We start from the raw sequence: 19,333 nt of genomic DNA, 5'->3' as shown, positions 1-19,333 counted from the left end.
TGTTTTTCTTTATCTTTACTATGTTCTACATTGATGAAGACATCAAAACAATGGAATAACACATTGAATCATGTAGTACCTAAAAAAGTATAGTTGAGATTCTTCAAAGTAACCACCCTTTGCCTTGGATGACAGCTTTGCACACTCTTGGCATTTCTCAACCAGCTTCACCTGGAATGCTTTTCCAACCGTCTTGAATGAGTTCCCACATATGCTGAGCACTTTTCCTTCACTTTGTGGTCCAACTGATCCCAAACCATCTGAATTGGGTTGAGGTCAGGTGAAGTTGGAGGCCAGGTCATCTAATGCAGAACTCCATCACCCTCCTTCTTGGTCAAATAGCCCTCACACAGCCTGGAGGTGTGTTTTGGGTCATTAGCCATGCTGGTTAAGTGTGCCTTGAATTCTAAATAAATCACAGACAGTGTCACCAGCAAAGCACCATCATACCACCTTCTCCATGCTTCACGGTGGGAACCACACATGCGTAGATCATCGGTTCACCTACTCAGTGTCTCACAAAGACAGGGCAGTTGGAACCAAAAATCTCAAATTTTGACTCATCAGACCAAAGGACAGATTTCCACCAGTCTAATGTCCATTGCTCGTGTTTCTTGGCCCAATCAAGTCTCTTCTTTATTATTGGTGTCCTTTAGTAGTGGTTTCTTTGCAGCAATTCGACCATGAAGGCCTGATTCACGCATTCTCCTCTGAACAGTTGATGTGTCTGTTACTTCAACTATGTGAAGCATTTATTTGGGCTGCAATCTGAGGTGCAGTTAATTGCCGATTTCTGAGGCGGTCCTCATGAGTGCCAGTTTCATCATAGCGCTTGATGGTTTTTGCGACTGCACTTGAAGAAATGCTCAAAGTTCTTGAAATGTATGTCTTAAAGTAATGATGGACTGTCGTTTCTCTTTGCTTATTTGAGCTGTTTTTGCTATAATATGGACTTGGTCTTTTACCAAATAGGGCTATCTTCTGTATACCACCTCTACTTTGTCACAACACAAGTGATTGGCTCAAACACATTAAGAAGGAAAGAAATTCCACAAATTAACTTTTAATAAGGCACACCTGTTAATTGAAATGCATTCCAGGTGACTACCTCATGAAGTTGGTTGAGAGAATGCCAAGAGTTTGCAAAGCTGTCATCAAGGCAAAGTGTGGCTACTTTGAAGAATCTCAAATATAAAATATATTTTGATTTGTTTAAACACTTTTTTTGGTTACTACATAGAGGTCGACCGATTAATCAGAATGGCCGATTTTAATTAGGGCCGATTTCAAGTTTTCATAACAATCAGTAATCGGCATTTTTGGACACCAATCATGGCCGATTACATTGCACTCCACGAGGAGACTGCATGGCAGGCTGACTACCTCTTATGCGAGTGCAGCAAGGAGCCAAGGTAAGTTGCAAGCTAGCATTAAACGTATCTTATAAAAAACAATCAATTTTAACATAATCACTAGTTAACTACACATGGTTTATGATATTACTAGTTTATCTAGTTTGTCCTGCGTTGCATATAATCGATGCGGTTCCTGTTAATTTATCATTGAATCACAGCCTACTTCGCCAAACGGGTGATTTAACAAGCGCATTCGCGAAAAAAGCACTGTCATTGCACCAATGTGTACCTAACCATAAACCTCAACGCCTTTCTAAAAATCAATACACAAGTATAGATTTTTAAACCTGCATATTTAGTTAATATTGCCTGCTAACATGAATTCCTTTTAACTAGGGAAATTGTGTCACTTCTCTTGCGTTCTGTGCAACAGAGTCGGGATAAGCAGCAGTTTGGGCCTCCTGGCTCGTTGCAAACTGTGTGAAGACACTTTTCTTCCTAACAAAGACAGCCAACTTCACCAAACGGGGGATGATTTAACAAAAGCGCATTTGCAAAAAAGCACGATCGTTGCACGAATGTACCTGACCATAAACATCAATACCTTTCTTAAGATCAATACACAAAGTATATATTTTTTAAACCTGCATATTTAGTTAAAATAAATTCATGTTAGCAGGCAATATTAACTTCTTCGGGGTAGGGGGCAGCATTTTCACTTTTGGATAAATAGCATGCCCAAATTCAACTGCCTGCTACTCCTCCCCAGAATATAAGATATGCATATTATTAGTAGATTTGGATAGAAAACACTGAGGTTTCTAAAACTGTTTGAATGATGTCTGTGAGTATTACATAACTTATGTAGCAGGCAAAACATTGGGATGTTTCATTGGGACACCAGATTTCTAAGGGACTTGTTTGCAGTTCCTACCGCTTCCTCTAGATGTCACCAGTCTTTGGAAATTGGTTGAGGTTATTCCTTTGTGTAATGAAGAAGTACGGCCATCGTAAATGAGGGTCACTTGAAGTAAATTGTTTGAGAGAGGCACATTACCAAAAAAGTTGCGTCAGTTTGTTTTCTTTTTGTATTGAAAACAGATCATCCCGTCTTCAAAATGATCGATTATTAACGTTTAAAAATACCTAACGTTGTATTACAAAAGTAGTTTGAAATGTTTTGGTAACGTTTACATGTAACTTTTGATATATTTTGTAGTGACGTTGCTCAAGTTGGAAGCTGTGTTTTTCTGGATGAAACGCGCCAAATAAATTGACATTTTGGATATATATCGACGGAATTAATCGAACAAAATGACCATTTGTGATGTTTATGGGACATATTGGAGTGCCAACAAAATAATTTCGTCAAAAGTAAGACATGAATTATATTATATTTTATATATTATATATATTTTATTTCTGCGTTTTGTGTCGTGCCTGCAGTGTTGAAATATGCTACTCTCTTTGTTTACTGTTGTGCTATCATCAGATAATAGCATCTTATGCTTTCGCCGAAAAGCCTTTTTGAAATCTGACATGTTGGCTGGATTCACAACGAGTGTAGCTTTAATTTGGTATCTTACATGTGTGATTTAATGAAAGTTTGATTTTTATATAATTTTATTTGAATATGGTGCTCTGGCTATTGGCCAGGTGGGATGATTGCGTCCCACCTACCCCAGAGAGGTTAAACTAGGGAAATTGTGTCACTTCTCTTGCGTTAATTGCACGCAGAGTCAGGATATATGCAACAGTTTGGGCCGCCTGGCTCGTTGCGAACTAATTTGCCAGAATTTTACGTAATTATGACTTAACATTGAAGGTTGTGCAATGTAACAGCAATATTTAGACTTATAGATGCCACCCGTTAGATAAAATACGGAACGGTTCTGTATTTCACTGAAAGAATAAACGTTTTGTTTTCGAAATGATAATTTCCGGATTTGACCATATTAATGACCTAAGGCTCGTATTTCTGTGCGTTATTATAATTAAGTCTATGATTTTATAGAGCAGTCTGACTGAGCGGTGGTAGGCAGCAGCAGGCTCGTAAGCATTCCTTCAAACAGCACTTTACTGCGTTTGCCAGCAGCTCTTAGTAATGCTTCAAGCATTGCGCTGTTTATGACTTCAAGCCTATCAACTCCCGAGATTAGGCTTCTTACCTGGGAATATTGAAGACTCATGTTAAAAGGAAACACCAGCTTTCATATGTTCTCATGTTCTGAGCAAGAAACTTAAACGTTAGCTTTTTTACATGGCACATATTGCACTTTTAGTTTCTTCTCCAACACTTTGTTTTTGCATTATTTAAACCAAATTGAACATGTTTCATTATTTATTTGAGACTAAATTGATTTTATTGATGTATTATATTAAGTTAAAATAAAAGTGTTCATTCAGTATTGTTGTAATTGTCATTATTACAAAAAAAAATTAAAATATATATATATATATATATATATATATATAAAACTTGGCCGACGTAATCCGTATCGGCTTTTTTTGGTCCTCCAATAATCGGTATCGGCGTTGAAAAATCATAATCGGTCGACCTCTATTACTACATGATTCCATATGTGTCATTTCATAGTTTTGATGTCTTCACTATTATTCTACAATGTAGAAAATAGTAAAAATAAAGAGAACCTTGGAATGAGTATGTGGAGAAAGCCATTTAAGAATAGAAGAAACCAGATGTTTTTTTCCATTTGGATTTAACATCCCTTTAATATGTAATTGCTTTGTCATGGTATTGTCATTTCGTCACACACATGACGAAAAGCCTCTGACAATGTATCCTTCTCTCGTTTAGACCACGATCATTTGGGATGCTCACACAGGGGAGGCCAAGCAGCAATTTCCCTTTCACTCAGCGCCGGCCCTGGACGTGGACTGGCAGAGCAACAACACGTTTGCCTCCTGCAGCACGGACATGTGCATCCATGTGTGTAAGCTGGGCCAGGACCGGCCAGTCAAGACCTTCCAGGGACACACGGTAAGACCTGAGACTGGACTGGCTCTCTGGCCTGGGTGCATCTCGATAGTCTCTTCTCCCTGTCACGTTAACAATGATTGCGTTAACACAGGCAGACCAATTCTGATCTTTTACTCAGTTATTTGCAAAATATCTAATCTGATTGGTCAAAACATCAGAATTAGCCTGCCTGTGTATACGCGGCCATTGTGACTGACATTGATTAATCTCAGTAGTCTAAAGTGGCACCCTCTAGTTCAAACGCATTGATCTGAATATAGGTGAAAGCTTTTGCCCATCCTGTTTCGTCACGTCACTGCAGGAAGTGCCTTTGTACGTGCACCCTGTTTGTGCACTACCTATATTATAAAGTTCACAAAATGTTTCCTTGTATCCTCCCTCCCTCATAATCCCTTTCTCTTTTCCCTCTAGAATGAAGTGAACGCAATCAAGTGGGATCCTACGGGGAGTCTGCTGGCCTCCTGCTCCGACGACATGACACTCAAGGTCAGTACACACAGCTCACACACAACTTCCTAACTACTGCCAAATATGTAATTTCATGGAGTAGGAACGGTACAAAGTAAGTGTTATCGGGGTCCACTTTTGGCTGTAGTTTATAAGCCGTAACTAGAATCTCTTCTTCCCTAGTCGGTACATATAATTGATTGGAGTCCTCACGTTTCTCTCTCTCTTCTCCCCTCCATCTCTACCAGATCTGGAGTATGAAGCAGGACTCGTGTGTCCACGACCTGCAGGCCCACAGTAAGGAGATCTACACCATCAAGTGGAGCCCCACGGGGCCCGGGACCAACAACCCCAATGCCAATCTGATGCTGGCCAGGTAATACAAGGCTAGGAACCACTCCAACTCCCAGCATGCCTCTGGGGTTTGGGCTAATAAGGGGTTTTGTGTCAAACAAATACATTTAGGATCTGTACATGATGGAGTCATGTATGTTCATTCTATGCTTCTCAATCTGTTACGTTCGGTTTGCCCCAGCTGAATAGATCCCAGGATAGTCACTGTAATCAAATGAAAGTGAATGGTTCTTATCTCCCTCTTTCCTCTCCTCCTCTCCTTTTACTCTCCTAAATTGCTTCGGGGCGCTGCACTGGGACTGACCCTGTACTCCCTCCCGAGTGTGTTGTCTGCTTTTCTGTGGCGTCTTGGAGGTTAGGAGCAGAGCAAAAAATGCATTTCCTTTCCAAGATGGACACTAAAGTCTTATTCCATCTCCCCCCCAGTGCGTCGTTTGACTCGACTGTGCGCCTGTGGGACGTGGAGCGCGGCGTGTGCATCCACACGCTCACCCGCCACCAAGAGCCCGTCTACAGTGTGGCCTTCAGCCCCGACGGGCGCCACCTGGCCAGCGGCTCCTTCGACAAGTGTGTCCACATCTGGAACACACAGGTACGGGATGGACTGACACACACACACACACGCTCTTCTAACTCATATGTCATTCACATCTCAAGACCTACTGTTTATTGCAGGGCTGGTCTGATGGTCGATGCATGGGTTTGAATATTTAGGTCCAAATCCTAACTTGAGATCTGAGCGCAAAACTCTGACTTTCACGTAAATCATGCGTTGATTTCAACCGGTGATTTGTTCTAACTATTCTCAAGTAAGGATTCAGCCCTAAGTGAGATGCGTGTAAAACATGATTGAAATGGACTTGTCCCCAGTTCTCCTGCTTATCATTGTTTTGCTGATCACATCCCTGTCTGTCTGTTTGTCCGTACAGACGGGTGCTTTAGTTCACAGCTACAGGGGAACAGGGGGCATCTTCGAGGTGTGCTGGAACGCTACGGGGGACAAAGTGGGAGCCAGCGCGTCAGATGGATCAGTAAGTCACCAGCCACCTCTTCATGGCCGGGAGTTATTTTCCTGATTTCAGAAGGAACTGAGAAGGAAAAAATATTAGACCACAGTTAAAAGCTATATCTAGGGTCCCAAGTTTTTCCTGGCTTCATTTATGGTCACTGTTCATGATCACCTATTAGTGACACCTATATATGGATAATGGCACTGTGGTAATAGCAACTCGCATGCCCAGCCCACCTGAGAATCTGTCTTTTTTCAGCCTGTGTTTTTGAGAGGTGCCAAATCCAATTCTCACTTCAATCTCGCTGGATTGATTGCTTTCATTTTACTCATCATACTCTTTCATACCTGTTGTTTTTTCCCCCCTGTTAACGTTACGACCGCGAAAATGTTTGGAATGACCTGTCAAACACACCCCGGTAATGGCTGAAATGGGCTCAATGGAATACATCGTTTTTCCAGTGAATCTATATGAACGCTAAAGCTTCGTCAGGGATTTAACACATCTCGACACTTGCATCACACGAAAGATAACTTTTTTCAATTACACAAAAAAAGTTCTCATTTGATACAGTTGAAATGTTTGCAAATTAGATGAGCTGAAATGAAAGAAACTTCCGAAAATGAACACTCGGATTATAGTGATATTATATCTGATCTCGCAAACAATGTAAAGTGTGTATACTGTAGATGGGTGTAATCTAGAGCCGAGCGTGTTGATTTTTTAATCAGAGCGTATCCTGCTATTGACACGCTTGTTGAATTATGCAACAGAACGTGACAACAGTAATTAAAGAGGCAGTCTAGAAAAGTGTAGGTAGGCTTAAACGGAGGACGTTTTTGTGGTTGTAAAGCCCTATTCCACCTAGGGTTGTGGCGGGTCCTGAAATTGTCAGCCAGTGACTGTCAAGCAAATAACTGCCAGTCTCACAGTAATTGACCGTTAATTAGCATAACCAAGTTTAGCATCTCCTGGCTTCCACACACATCTTACAAGCCACTGACGCAAACCTTTGGAACATCTACATTTTTTTTAAAGTCTAAGAAATCAATTTAATATAGTCTACGCCATCACAATATATCCATGATTTATTTTAGACCGGTCTAAAGAAACATGATATGAAGAAAATGCAGTCCATTTCAGAAGAACAGAATAGCATACTCTGAGTTGTCCTTATGTTAGGCCCTGATCTGGCTGTGCCATATGGCTGTGGGCTACACTAGTTCATTTAGCAGATTTGCTTAGAATTCCATGGCTTTATTTTTTAAATTATTTTATAGTATGAAGAATACAATTGAACAAAGCTTAATAAAATGGAAACACTATTTTCTCAATGATTTCAAAGGAAGTGCGCACATGCGACTATTCTGTGTCGAGCGGTTAACGAAGAAATGGTATATGCGTAACTTTAATTGTGATACAAAGGTTGGGCTATATGTTTTGATGTTTAATACATTCTAAGGCTGCATGATGAGACTAATGATGATTTGGGAAAAAGTCGGAAGCTGCACACCATCAGTCTCCCATTCACAATTTGACAAGCACTTGATAATATTCTCACCAGGCCTTGAATTTCCTGGCGGAATCCCCCTTGTGTGGCCCATAAAAAAGAATCCATGCCTCTTGTGGCCAAAGTGGCCATTGTGCCCTTGGCCTGAATATGATAGGCTAATTGTAATTCCCTTCTCACGGCTGCCGTGCTCCGACGCACCTCTCAAGGGACAACGGAGCGCTGAGTACCAGGCAGTAAGCAAGTTTGGTAGGCTGCTGATGACCATCCGCAACATCAGAGCTTGGAGAAGCCTAGTTGCCGTGACTAAACGGCCACGTGGAATTTGACTCCTGTCATGACTCGTGGTCCCGTGTGGCTCAGTTGGTAGAGCATGGCGCTTGCAACGCCCAGGGTTGTGGGTTCGATTCCCGCGGGGGACCAGTACTGAGAAAATGTATGCACTCACTACTACTGTAAGTCGCTCTGGATAGGAGAGTCTGAAATGACAAATGTAAAAATGTGACACAAGATATTAAATAAATACCTGATACCATTTGAAAATAGACTTGAGTATACAAAACATTCTCTTTCCATGACATAGACTGACCAGGTGAATGCTATGATCCCACCTGTTAAATCCACTTCAATCAGAGTAGATGGAGGGGAGGAGATGGGTTAAAGAAGGATTTTTAAGCCTTGAGACATGGATGGTGTGTGCCATGCGTCAGGCGCTCCGGTTTGTGTCAAGAACTGAAATGCTGCTGGTTTTTTCACGCTCATCAGTTTCCCGTGTGTATCAAGAATGGTCCACCACCCAAAGGACTTCCAGCCAACTTAACACAACTGTTGGAAGCATCAAAATGGGCCAGCATCCCTGTGGAACGCTTTCGACACCGATGTCCTGACGAAATAAGGCTGTTCTGAGTGCAAAAGGGGAGGGGTTGCAACTCAATATTAGGAAAGTGTACCTAATGTTTGGTAAACTCAGTGTATATGTGTAGTCTAAGGAGAGAAAAAAAGGAACATTTGTCTAATTTGAAAACCTGATTTCCCACCAAAATCCATGAACATCATTCATTATTTGTCCGTTACTGTAAAATGTTTTATGTGCTATAATTCATTAAATACATGATGGATTTAAGACTTTTTTTTTATCGTCGCAAATGATCTCTAGATGTAGGTCCTCTGTTGGTAGAGCATGGCACTAACAATGCCAAGATGGTGGGTTAGATTCCCGGGACCACCAGGAATCTAACTACCTATCCAGTTTCCAGTATCTGTTTTATTCATCAAGTGTCAGTATTACAGCTAGAGCAGTAAACAATGTTTTTTTAATGTCCATAGTTGCAGCTGTGGAGTAATTAATCAAACAGATAGGCTTGAGCATCTACGGATAATCTGTAAGGGATTGTCCTAGTACAGTGAGACCCACCACCAATTATCTCCTTGCATAATGCAGTGTCTATTGACAGGGACGGTTAGGAAGTCAATAGCTATCGTTCTGACTGGACTTGAGAGGTTTTACACATTGGCGCAGCTGAGAGTTCTAAAATTGAATAATGAAAGGAAGTGTTTTTCAGCAGAGGAAACGGTACTACTTAGGCTAATAATGGATGTGTGTTTGTCTTATTGTTAAGGCCAGGGGTTTCTCTGGTCACATGGTCAGAAAAAAACAACCTTGCCCTGCTCATTACATTAGACCTTTAACCTCTCTCTCTCCGTTCCAGGTTTGTGTATTAGACCTGAGGAAATGACGCTCGTTTGGGGAGCCATGGACCGACTACGAATGTGTACATAGCCAAAATGACTGTCCCAGCCTGTCGTCTACACTGCTGTAGTCCCATCAGAAGCCATGGCCCGTCATCACAACCACCACCACCATTACCATCACAGCCAAACAGAGCACCCCAACACCCCCATAAACACACAGACTACCCCTCCAGAGAAGAGGTCAAACTAACCCCCAGCAAAGGGGATCTGGACTTCCCTCAAGTCAGACTCAGACCCACATGAGAGAAAAAGGACTATATTATGGTCACCGAGACAAAAATCATATTGAAGAGAAGAGGACCCATTGCATACATACCAAAATATCTGCAATTTGTTTTGTTTATTTATTTTCTATTCTTTATACCAGAAATGAGAAATGTTAAGCTTTTGTCCCCCCCCACGTCGTTGGTGTGTGCATATTGTACATGTCCACATTTTTTGTCGTCCTGTGGCCATTTATTTTGCTTTAGGTTTGTGTTACATGTCGAGAGAGGTAAGGTCAGTAGGATTTTTTTCTTAAATTTGGGTTTCAAACTGATATTGGGAGAAATCGTTCATTTTGGCACTGTCCATGTGTGTTTTTGTGGTTCAAAAATACATTGAACAACAAATATATATTTATAAAGTTGAAATTGTTTCATTTGTTTTCAATTCAAAGCTTTTTTTTCTTCAGTTTGCCAAAATCCTTTTATTAAACATTTCTGGGAGCACAGTTAGTGGGGATTAAAGGTGCCATATGCATACTTGTACTTCTTATTACCTTTTAAATGGCTTCAGGTGTGCAAAACTGTTAGCTTAATAGATATCTGATAATTCTAATAAACTCTTGGACTAAAGATCATCACTGCAGCTACTAGAAAGCCCCATCCTCTTACATTCTAACTACATGTGATGTTAGATTTGAGTGTAATTGATTGGTTAGGGGAAGTTGCAGACACTGATCTAAGGTCAGTTTGGCGTTTTCTCCCGTAATGGCTATGGCTAGGATTGGGGGAGGGTAAGCTGATCCTCGATCTGTGTCTCCAGGGAGCTTTTAGCCAGAACATAGTGCTTTGGGTAGCTCATGAATGACAGGACAACCCACATCCAAAGCCACAATGTCCTACAGGCGGGTTGTGTTCAGTAGGACACTAAGTAGCAACAAGTTTTACAATGGAAAACAAGTGTTTCACTTTGGACACGTTCAATTAGAACCTCCACGTTTCAGAACGATTTCTCCCTATTGAACACGCTCCATGTATCCTGATTGGTTGATAGAGGACGTTACCATTAACATCTGAGCTGTGCTATTCACAATATGTTGTACCTCCACAGTCCATCGTGTGCTAAGCTAACAAATGCTAAATGATAATCAGACTAAGCCATCACTAAGTTTTTTTTTTTGCTTTGTTTTGTTGACCGGTCTTGCTTGGTAATTAATCTGGACATACTGTAGCTGTCTTGATTTCAGCAGTAACACTTGCATAGAGTGGCGTGTACTGTACATAGGACCTTCATAGCACCTACATAAGTATTACGCCGGCCCTTTCAAATGTCGGCAGTCAGTTTCAACCATGCTTCCTTCAATCGACAACCAACTCTTATCACATTTGAAATGTTACCGCTGGGCAACCTTATTGCAATTTGTCATGTTGAACAAAATGTTTATGATTGTCATTGACTGTTGATGTCTGGGATCTAGTGATGTTTATGTTGATGTCTTCAGGTGTCATGTTTAGGTGGTTGACTCCGATGTCAAAGTTAGCCGGTAGTTTTCGGACCTGAAAGTGGTGGCGTCCGCATGCTTCAGTTTGGCTGGCGGCGAGCCAAAGTTGGCTAGGCGAACTGCTCGTATACTTCCTTAAAAGACCTTCACTTGAAAAATTTGAAACAAGCGGCAATAGTACTGTTTGTCTATTTTGAGACACCGTAGCCAGTATACACTGTCTCAAAATAATCCAAATGAATCTAAAATAACTCAGGATTTAGTTATTTTTTGTTTAACTAGGCAAATCAGTTAAGAACAAATTCTTATTTTCAATGACGGCCTAGGAACGGCCTTGTTCAGGAGCAGAACGACAGATTTTTACCTTGTCAGCTCTGGGATTCGATCTTGCAACCTTCCGGTTACTAGTCCAACACTCTAACCGCTAGGTTACCTGCCGCCCCAAATCTATCATTAATTTTGACGTTTTTGCAGAGGAGATCTTAGATATAAAATTGTGCGACTAAGATCTTTGGTGCAGTATTTCTCAATGGAAAAATGTGCATGAAAATGAGTTGTCTCGTTGAATATCAACAGACTTCACTGAAGAATCCTAACTGTTGACCAATCACTGACGAACGGGTGTAGACTTCAGCTACCAACCTCGGCTTTCCTCGAGAAAATGTGTGCCTGAAAAACCCTTACCGAAGTCCAAAACGAACAAAAACATCACAAAATGTCGTCATAATATATGCACAAACTCTTCCGAACTGTTTCGTCTGGGAAGCATGCGGACGCCTTTACACAAGATTAGTCCACGTTCCAAGACTACTTTTGAGTTCTATAAACATCTGACAAAGTTAGATTTTTGGAGTGATCCGTTGCTTTAAGTGTTCTGTTTTAGGACACAATGCTGTGTCTGCTCTTTGGTTGTGGTTTTAAAAGTGATTTTGTGCACAGCACCAACACAGGCTGTGTTGAGGCCTATACATGGATAGACAGCGTTTTTGTTTTGTAGTGTTTCAGAAGGTGCAGTTTTTTTTTAATGCCTTTTTTTCCTTCTGTTTTTTTTGCAGGGAGATTAGTTGAGATGAGAAGCGGACTTTGGAACATATATGACTTCATGTAACATTGTAACTACATATAATATATCTGTGACATCACAGGCGATTCTTTTTATATGCCACTCAAGTGCAAGGGTGGTTTTAAAAAAAATCTGTAACTCTCGAAGACATGCTTGGAAAATGTGGCGGTACTATACATCATGTGGGTCTTTTACCATGAGAAATGGTTCTTTATAAAATACCATTAAACGGTCATAGCTATAAAAGAGAAGAGCAGCCCTAAGACTGGGTTTATATGTTCTATTTTTTCCTGCACTTCAGAATAATGTGTAACAGGGAGATGTTTAAACCAGGGTTGTAGTCATTTCTATTTTGATTCATTCTGTAAGTGAACTTTCAATTCTTGAATTGAAAAAAAAATCCTCATTGAAAATGAATGGCACTTTTTTTCCATTCTTGAATTGGAATTTCAGTTCATCCCATAAATTTCATTTGGAGTTGACTCCTAACCCTGGTTGGCACATCCAGACAGGGATTAATGCTCGTGGTTTTATTTCACTCAGCTGAACGTGTGCAGTAGTTCCGTTAAAACGGAAGGGGAAATAGTAGTGTCTAAACTGTTGACTTATTGGTTACACATTGGATCCAGGCCAACTTCATGGCATTCCGAAATCCCATATCTTAGCACTAGCTATCATCCTGTCGCTTTAAAACACCAATGTTGTTGTTTTTTTGTCTTTTCAAAAGCCTCCTTTGCGATTTTCTTTCTCAGAATGTCACTTGTTTTACAAACACATTTTGTACAGAAGCTAAGAGTATTTTGGAGTTTTCTTTAATATAATCAACAGTGAGTGGATTGTACCATGATGACACTATTTATTATGAAGTCTATGACAGTGGAATGGTATTTTATAACCCTTTTGTTTTTAAAAAGAGACGCTTTTTACACTGCATTCAAGTGTTTGCTAATTTTTTTTTGTTCCTACCTAAAGTACTAATTCTATCTTTGCTATGTCTAAAAAGCCCTTGAAGGTTTTGTACTCTTTGGAAACTTTTATAATTCAGATTTATTTGTAGCTATGTATGCAAAAATGAACAAAAACAATAAATCTCAACTTTAACAAGGACGTGTCATAACACCATGGACCATGTAAATACCTATTTGCAGATTTTTTTTGTTCCATGTTGTCTTTGCCCTCACCCTTGTTATGTTCTCTCTCTCATATGGTTGCTGAGACTCTCTCTGCAACCTACGCATTTGACTGTTGTAATATCACTCAGATCTTTGAAACGTCTAGAATAAAATCTATTTTGATAATAGCCAAGTGGTTTTTCTGTTGACTTGCTTTGTTCCTCATGACACCTAGAGGGCCTTCTGTTGTTCTGCATTCTCCCTCAATGTACAGTTAAAGTGGCAATCAGCAGTAGAAACAATAACTAAGTGGCCTCCCCACCCTTGTTCGGTAAAAAGATGAGGGGTGAGGCTGGAGAATTGTTATCTCAAATCGTTGACCAAGCAATGGATACAAGGATTGACCATCTATGGTATCAACGTTTTAGTTTAAACCATGTTTTGAGGCGGTTTGACATAAAAATAAACATTTACACGCTTGTATTTTGGGTTCTGATGGGGTACGACAGTCGAACTTAGCTCATGAGTCGTAAGTTATATTCTAAAATAATGAATGGGTAAATATCAATTTATAAGTAAAAAATAATTGATGTAGCAACTGCTGGTTGCTCATTTAATGGTAGCCGTATCCCCTTTAGCCATAGGGGCTGGTTGTGTATAGTACTCTATCCTTGGTCATGGTACATGGCACAATGTCTTGAGCACGTTCGGCTCTTGTGATGTTTGCATGCTCTAAATCCAGGCTACAAGTTAAGGAAACATGCAGTCCAGAAGACAGCATACCCGGCATTTTTTTAAAGGCCAGTGACTGCCATCTAGTGGTCAAAAGTATTATGAAATAAAGTATTATGAAATTGGGAAGTTAAATGTGCTACACACAATTTCTCCGAATTTCTCCCCTATGTGGAAGCTAGGTGAATTCCAACAACACTAGGCTACATTCAATTCTCCCTCCCCAGAATACCATTTCAGTAACATGGCAGAGACTCCCACTTGAGCCTTTTACTTTCTGTTTTGGTCCACCAGCTTCAAACAGCTGTAAAAGCTATTTTTTTTATTGAAAATATATTTCACAGATGGTAAAATTATATCCTACACTATTCAGTGCTTGTTTTCTCACTTAAACAGAAATTGAGCGAACAGTGTAAAATTTTAGCAACCAGGAAAATTACAGCGGTTTCTACATTGGCTGCTTGCCCCGGTTTCCATTAAATAACACAGCCACAAAGTCAAAACAGTTTTCGCATTTTTCTGGTCCAGCGCGAGAAATTAATTGGCGATTGTCACAGCCAATTACAACACTGACGAGTAGACTTTAAAGAGGCAATCTGTGATTGCTACATTTGTGGACATTTAATGAGCGACTGCCTTTCAAAGGCAACAAATCCCATCGAAAATGGCCTATGTGGCATCGATTTGAGTCAGAAACAGTTATTCTAGTGTCAAAATTGACTACAAACTGTAAACAGGATAATTTTGGTCATGAAGTCAGTCTTGTCTAAAACGGAGTTTGGAACATCACTGCATCACAATGGGTAAATTAAGGTTGGGTTTTGATTTGACAATGTCCATTTGCCCACTAACTTGGGGTGTACAGTTGCGGTGATTGCCCTCTATCCAATAGCATAGACAGTAAGACAGACCTGCCCAGCAGCTCTGACTTTGTTTACATATGACAACACGTTGCGCATTTTTTTACTTGAGAAATACTACACCAAACACCTTAGTTAGATGTACAATTGAGCAATTAAAACATTATTGGCCAAAATGTCGACATTAATGACCGATTTCTTGAGTTATTTTACATTCATTCTGGCGATTTTGAGGAAGTGAAATAGGCTTTTGCGTCTCATGTGGGACAACTATCATTAACCAAACGCAGAATAGGTCAGGAAACACACCTCCAAGACTGAAATCACGCAACAGAAAAACACGTAATTGACTCTTGAGGAATATAACTTGGACTAAATGCCTCATGAGCTTAGTTCTACTGTCTTACACCATCAGAACCCAGGAAGAAGCTTCCCACTGGTCAATCAACGTTGTTTCCACGCCATTTGATTGAAGTTACGTTGAACCAAAGTGGAATAGACATTGAATTGACATCTGTGCCCATTGGGTTGTTGTAGCCTACTCCGTTGTAAACAACGTAATTGTAAGCAAACATTGTTTAGCTTAAAACATGGTATAAACAATATTTTATGGATGGTCAGTCATTGCATCCATAGATCTGTCTATGAATTTGAGTGGTTACATTTCTCCAGGGCCATCCCTACATAGGCATACATACACAATCAATTTTAAACAAGTTTGATATTCAAGAGATACCGTTTGGTCTTTGAAAACAATTGCTTCTGAGTTAATTCACTCCTATTGTTTTTGGGGCAAAATATACCAATGAAAAATCAACCAGGGGGACAAAGTCACAGAGCATTGGCGTTCTTTATTACAGATAAAGGCTTGTATTGACTGTGACATTGAAAATTCAATTGTAAATTGAAACCTGGGCCCTACTAAAGTGTGAACCTAATATGTCTTGTTTTTTCAGACTGGTGTCAGGCTGGAGCTTGAGGGCCACGGCTGTGTGGAGAAACATCTATTCTTCAACGTGTCTTTTCTGCAGCCCTTGGAGCAGCTCTCTCTGGCGCAGCTTGAAATCAAGTTCCAGTGGGACGTGTTCCGCACACCAAGGTTCCTCCTGGGCCCACAGGCTCTCGGTGTATCCCTGTACAAGGTGCTGCGTGCGACCCTGAGGGGAGCGAGCCACGAGGCCAACCGCAGGCTGGTGCTGTCCCAGTCCCAGTAGGTGCAGCTAGAAACCAGAGCCCAGATCCCTCACGCTGGACCTCACAGCCTTGGCTGAGAACTGGCTTAAAACCCCCTACAGTCAATTTCGAAGGCCCCGTGTGAATCTAATTAGCATAACAACACAATCAGTGTTTTTGCATTGGATGCATCTCAATCCACCGCATGTCGCACTTCTGCATCTGCAGTGAAAGGTGACAGAACTAGAGCGGTATTCTCACACATTCGTCTGTAGCGTCCGAACAGTTTGGCCTACAAACTATTATGACCACTCTATGGAAAGATGAGACTCTCACAAGCACGAAGTCGGAAGAGCCGATCTGCCAACTTCTGTCTGTAGTGTCCGAACAGTTTGGGCTGGACACTAATAGGACCCCTCTGTGGAAAGGTGAGACTCGTCGGAAGGTACCCCAGTACCAGTTAAACATTTTCTATGGAAGTCTATATGGAGACAGTTTAGTGCCAAAAATAATGGTTTAAATATATGTAAAAAAATATATATATTTATAAAATGTTTCCTGATCTTTCTTAAATGTGTCCAATAAAGGACAGACACTTCAGAAGAAACTTCCTTCAGATTGTTTTTGTTCCATGTTCTATCTGTTGTTCCATGTATTGAATCTGTTATTCAATGCGTTAATTAAACCAGGGAGGACCTACGGGCTGGAGCTACAGCCTCAACCCGCCCACACCCTGGCCAGGGACACCATCATGGCCCTCCACCTGGGAAACACTCTCCCGTTCGGGCCAACAGTAACCTTCCCAGAGTTCCAGACCTCATTGGTGGCCCATATCCCTGAACCCGCTCCAGTGCTGCTCTCGGCGGAAGTGGAGAGTGGTCTCTCAACTCCCGAACAGCTAATCAAATGGTTACCCAGACTATTTGCATTAACCCCCCCCCCCCCTTCTACGCTGCTGCTACTCTCTGTTATTATCTATACATAGTCACTTTAATAACTCTACCTACATGTACATATTAACTCAATTACCTTGACACCGGTGCCCCCTCACATTGACTCTGTACCGGTACTCCCTGACTCTTTTCTCTGTATATGTCAATGATGTTGCTCTTGCTGCTGGTGATTCTCTGATCCACCTCTACGCAGACAACACCATTCGGTATACACCTGGCCCTTCTTTGGACACTGTGTTAATAAACCTCCAAACGAGCTTCAATGCCATACAACACTCCTTCCATGGCCGCCAACTGCTTTTAAATAGTAGTAAAATAAATGCATGCTCTTCAACCGATTGCTGCCCGCACCTGCCCGCCCGACTAGCATCACTACTCTGGACGGTTCTGACTTAGAATATGTAGACAACTACAAATACCTAGGTGTCTGGTTAGACTGTAAACTCTCCTTCCAGACTCACATTAAGCATCTCCAATCCAAAATTAAATCTAGAATTTCGCAAACAAAGCCTCTTTCACTCATGCTGCCAAACATACCCTCGTAAAACTGACTATACTACCGATCCTTGACTTCGGCGATATAATTTACAAAATAGCCTCCAACACTCTACTCAGCAAATTGGATGGAGTCTATCACAGTGCCATCCGTTTTGTCACCAAAGCCCCATATACTACCCACCACTGCAACTGTATGCTCATTGGCTGGCCCTTGCTACATATTCGTCGCCAAACCCACTGGCTCCAGGTCATCTATAAGTCTTTGCTAGGTAAAGCCCCACCTTATCTCAGCTCACTGGTCACCATCGCAACATCCACCCATAGCACGCGCTCCAGCAGGTATATTTCACTGGTCATCCCCAAAGCCAACACCTCCTTTGGCCGCCTTTCCTTCCTGTTCTCTGCTGCCAATGACTGGAACGAATTGCAAAAATCACTGAAGATGGAGACTTTTATCTCCCTCTCTAACTTTAAGCATCAGCTGTCAGAGCAGCTTACCGATCACTGTACCTGTACACAGTCCATCTGTAAATAGCACACCTCATCCCTATATTGTTATTTATTTATTTTTCTGCTCTTTTGCACCCCAATATCTCTACATGCACATCATCATCTGCACACTCCAGTGTTAATCCTAAATTGTAATTATTTCACTTCTATGGCCTATTTATTTCCTTACCTCCCTAATCTTACTACATTTGCACTGTACATAGATTTTTCTATTGTGTTATTGACTGTACGTTTGTTTATCCCATGTGTAACTCTGCATTGTTGTTTTTGCCGTACTGCTTTGCTTTATCTTGGCCAGGTTGCAGTTGTAAATGAGAACTGGCCTACCTGGTTAAATAAAGGTGAAATTTAAAAATAAATATATATAGCCCCGCTATTGTTATTTACTGCTGCTCTTTAATGATTTGTTATTCTTATCGCTTACTTTTTAGTTGTTGGTATTTTCTTAAAACTATTTTGTTGGTTAAGGGCTTGTAAGTAAGCATTTCACTGTAAGGTCTACACCTGTTGCATTCAGCGCATGTGACAAATACAATTTGATTTGATTTGATTTTGAAGTCATGCCACCGCTACATCGACTTCAAGGACGTGGGCTGGTAGGACCACTGCCACGTAGATTGCCCATTCCTGCTGAGCGAGAGAGGCAGAACGGCACCAACCATGCCATCCTGCAGGCGCTGGCACACTCCCTGGACCCCTGCGGCATGCCCCAGCCCTGCTGAGTACCCATCCGCCTATCGCCTGTCTCCATGCTCTACTACAACAACAACGACAACCCAAATATTCAGTGAGTCTCCAGTGGTCAAATGGCTTTGACATCATCATACAGATGATGATCATACATACATGATGATCATACAGGTCTCTCTCCTTAGTTTGGCACATCAAATCAAATGTTATTGGTCACATACACATATTTAGCAATGTTATTGCGGGTGTAGCGAAATGCTTGTGTACCTAGCTCCTACAGTGCAGTAATATCTGACAATTCACAACAATACACACAAATCTGAAGTAAAAGAATGGAGTTAAGAAATATATAAATACTAGGATGAGCAATGTCAGAGTGGCATTGACTATATTACAGTAGAATAGAATACAGTATATACATATGAAATGAGTAAAGCGGTATGTAAACATTATTAAAGTGGCCAGTGAATCCATGTCTATGTATATATGGCAGTAGCCTCTAAGGTGCAGAGTTGAGTTACTGAGTGGTACCTGCTAGTGATGACTATTTAAGTCTGATGGCCTTGAGATATAAGCTGTTTTTCAGTCTCTCTGTCCCAGCTTTGATG

At 41.0% G+C, this 19,333-nt stretch overlaps 1 protein-coding gene and 1 pseudogene across 3 annotated transcripts in view; both read left to right on the top strand.

Moving 5' to 3' along the window:
* LOC139551080 (F-box-like/WD repeat-containing protein TBL1XR1) overlaps window positions 1–10,278 on the top strand; it is a 35,548-nt gene extending 25,270 nt beyond the window's left edge. For all 3 annotated transcript variants that reach the window (XM_071362469.1, XM_071362466.1, XM_071362467.1), the window contains 6 exons: window positions 4,174–4,356; window positions 4,768–4,842; window positions 5,052–5,179; window positions 5,584–5,749; window positions 6,087–6,188; window positions 9,387–10,278. In XM_071362469.1, the coding sequence (XP_071218570.1) occupies window positions 4,174–4,356; window positions 4,768–4,842; window positions 5,052–5,179; window positions 5,584–5,749; window positions 6,087–6,188; window positions 9,387–9,413 (681 nt within the window). In that variant the 3' untranslated portion in view covers window positions 9,414–10,278. The remainder of the gene's footprint in view (window positions 1–4,173; window positions 4,357–4,767; window positions 4,843–5,051; window positions 5,180–5,583; window positions 5,750–6,086; window positions 6,189–9,386) is intronic.
* A 122-nt stretch (window positions 10,279–10,400) lies between these two features.
* On the top strand, window positions 10,401–18,826 carry LOC139551282 (protein DVR-1-like; annotated as a pseudogene).
* The last annotated feature ends 507 nt before the right edge of the window (window positions 18,827–19,333 follow it).

The sequence above is a fragment of the Salvelinus alpinus genome, chromosome 23 (assembly GCF_045679555.1).
Source record: "Salvelinus alpinus chromosome 23, SLU_Salpinus.1, whole genome shotgun sequence".
Taxonomy (NCBI): Eukaryota; Metazoa; Chordata; class Actinopteri; order Salmoniformes; family Salmonidae; genus Salvelinus; species Salvelinus alpinus.
This window is presented reverse-complemented; position numbering and strand designations above follow the sequence as displayed.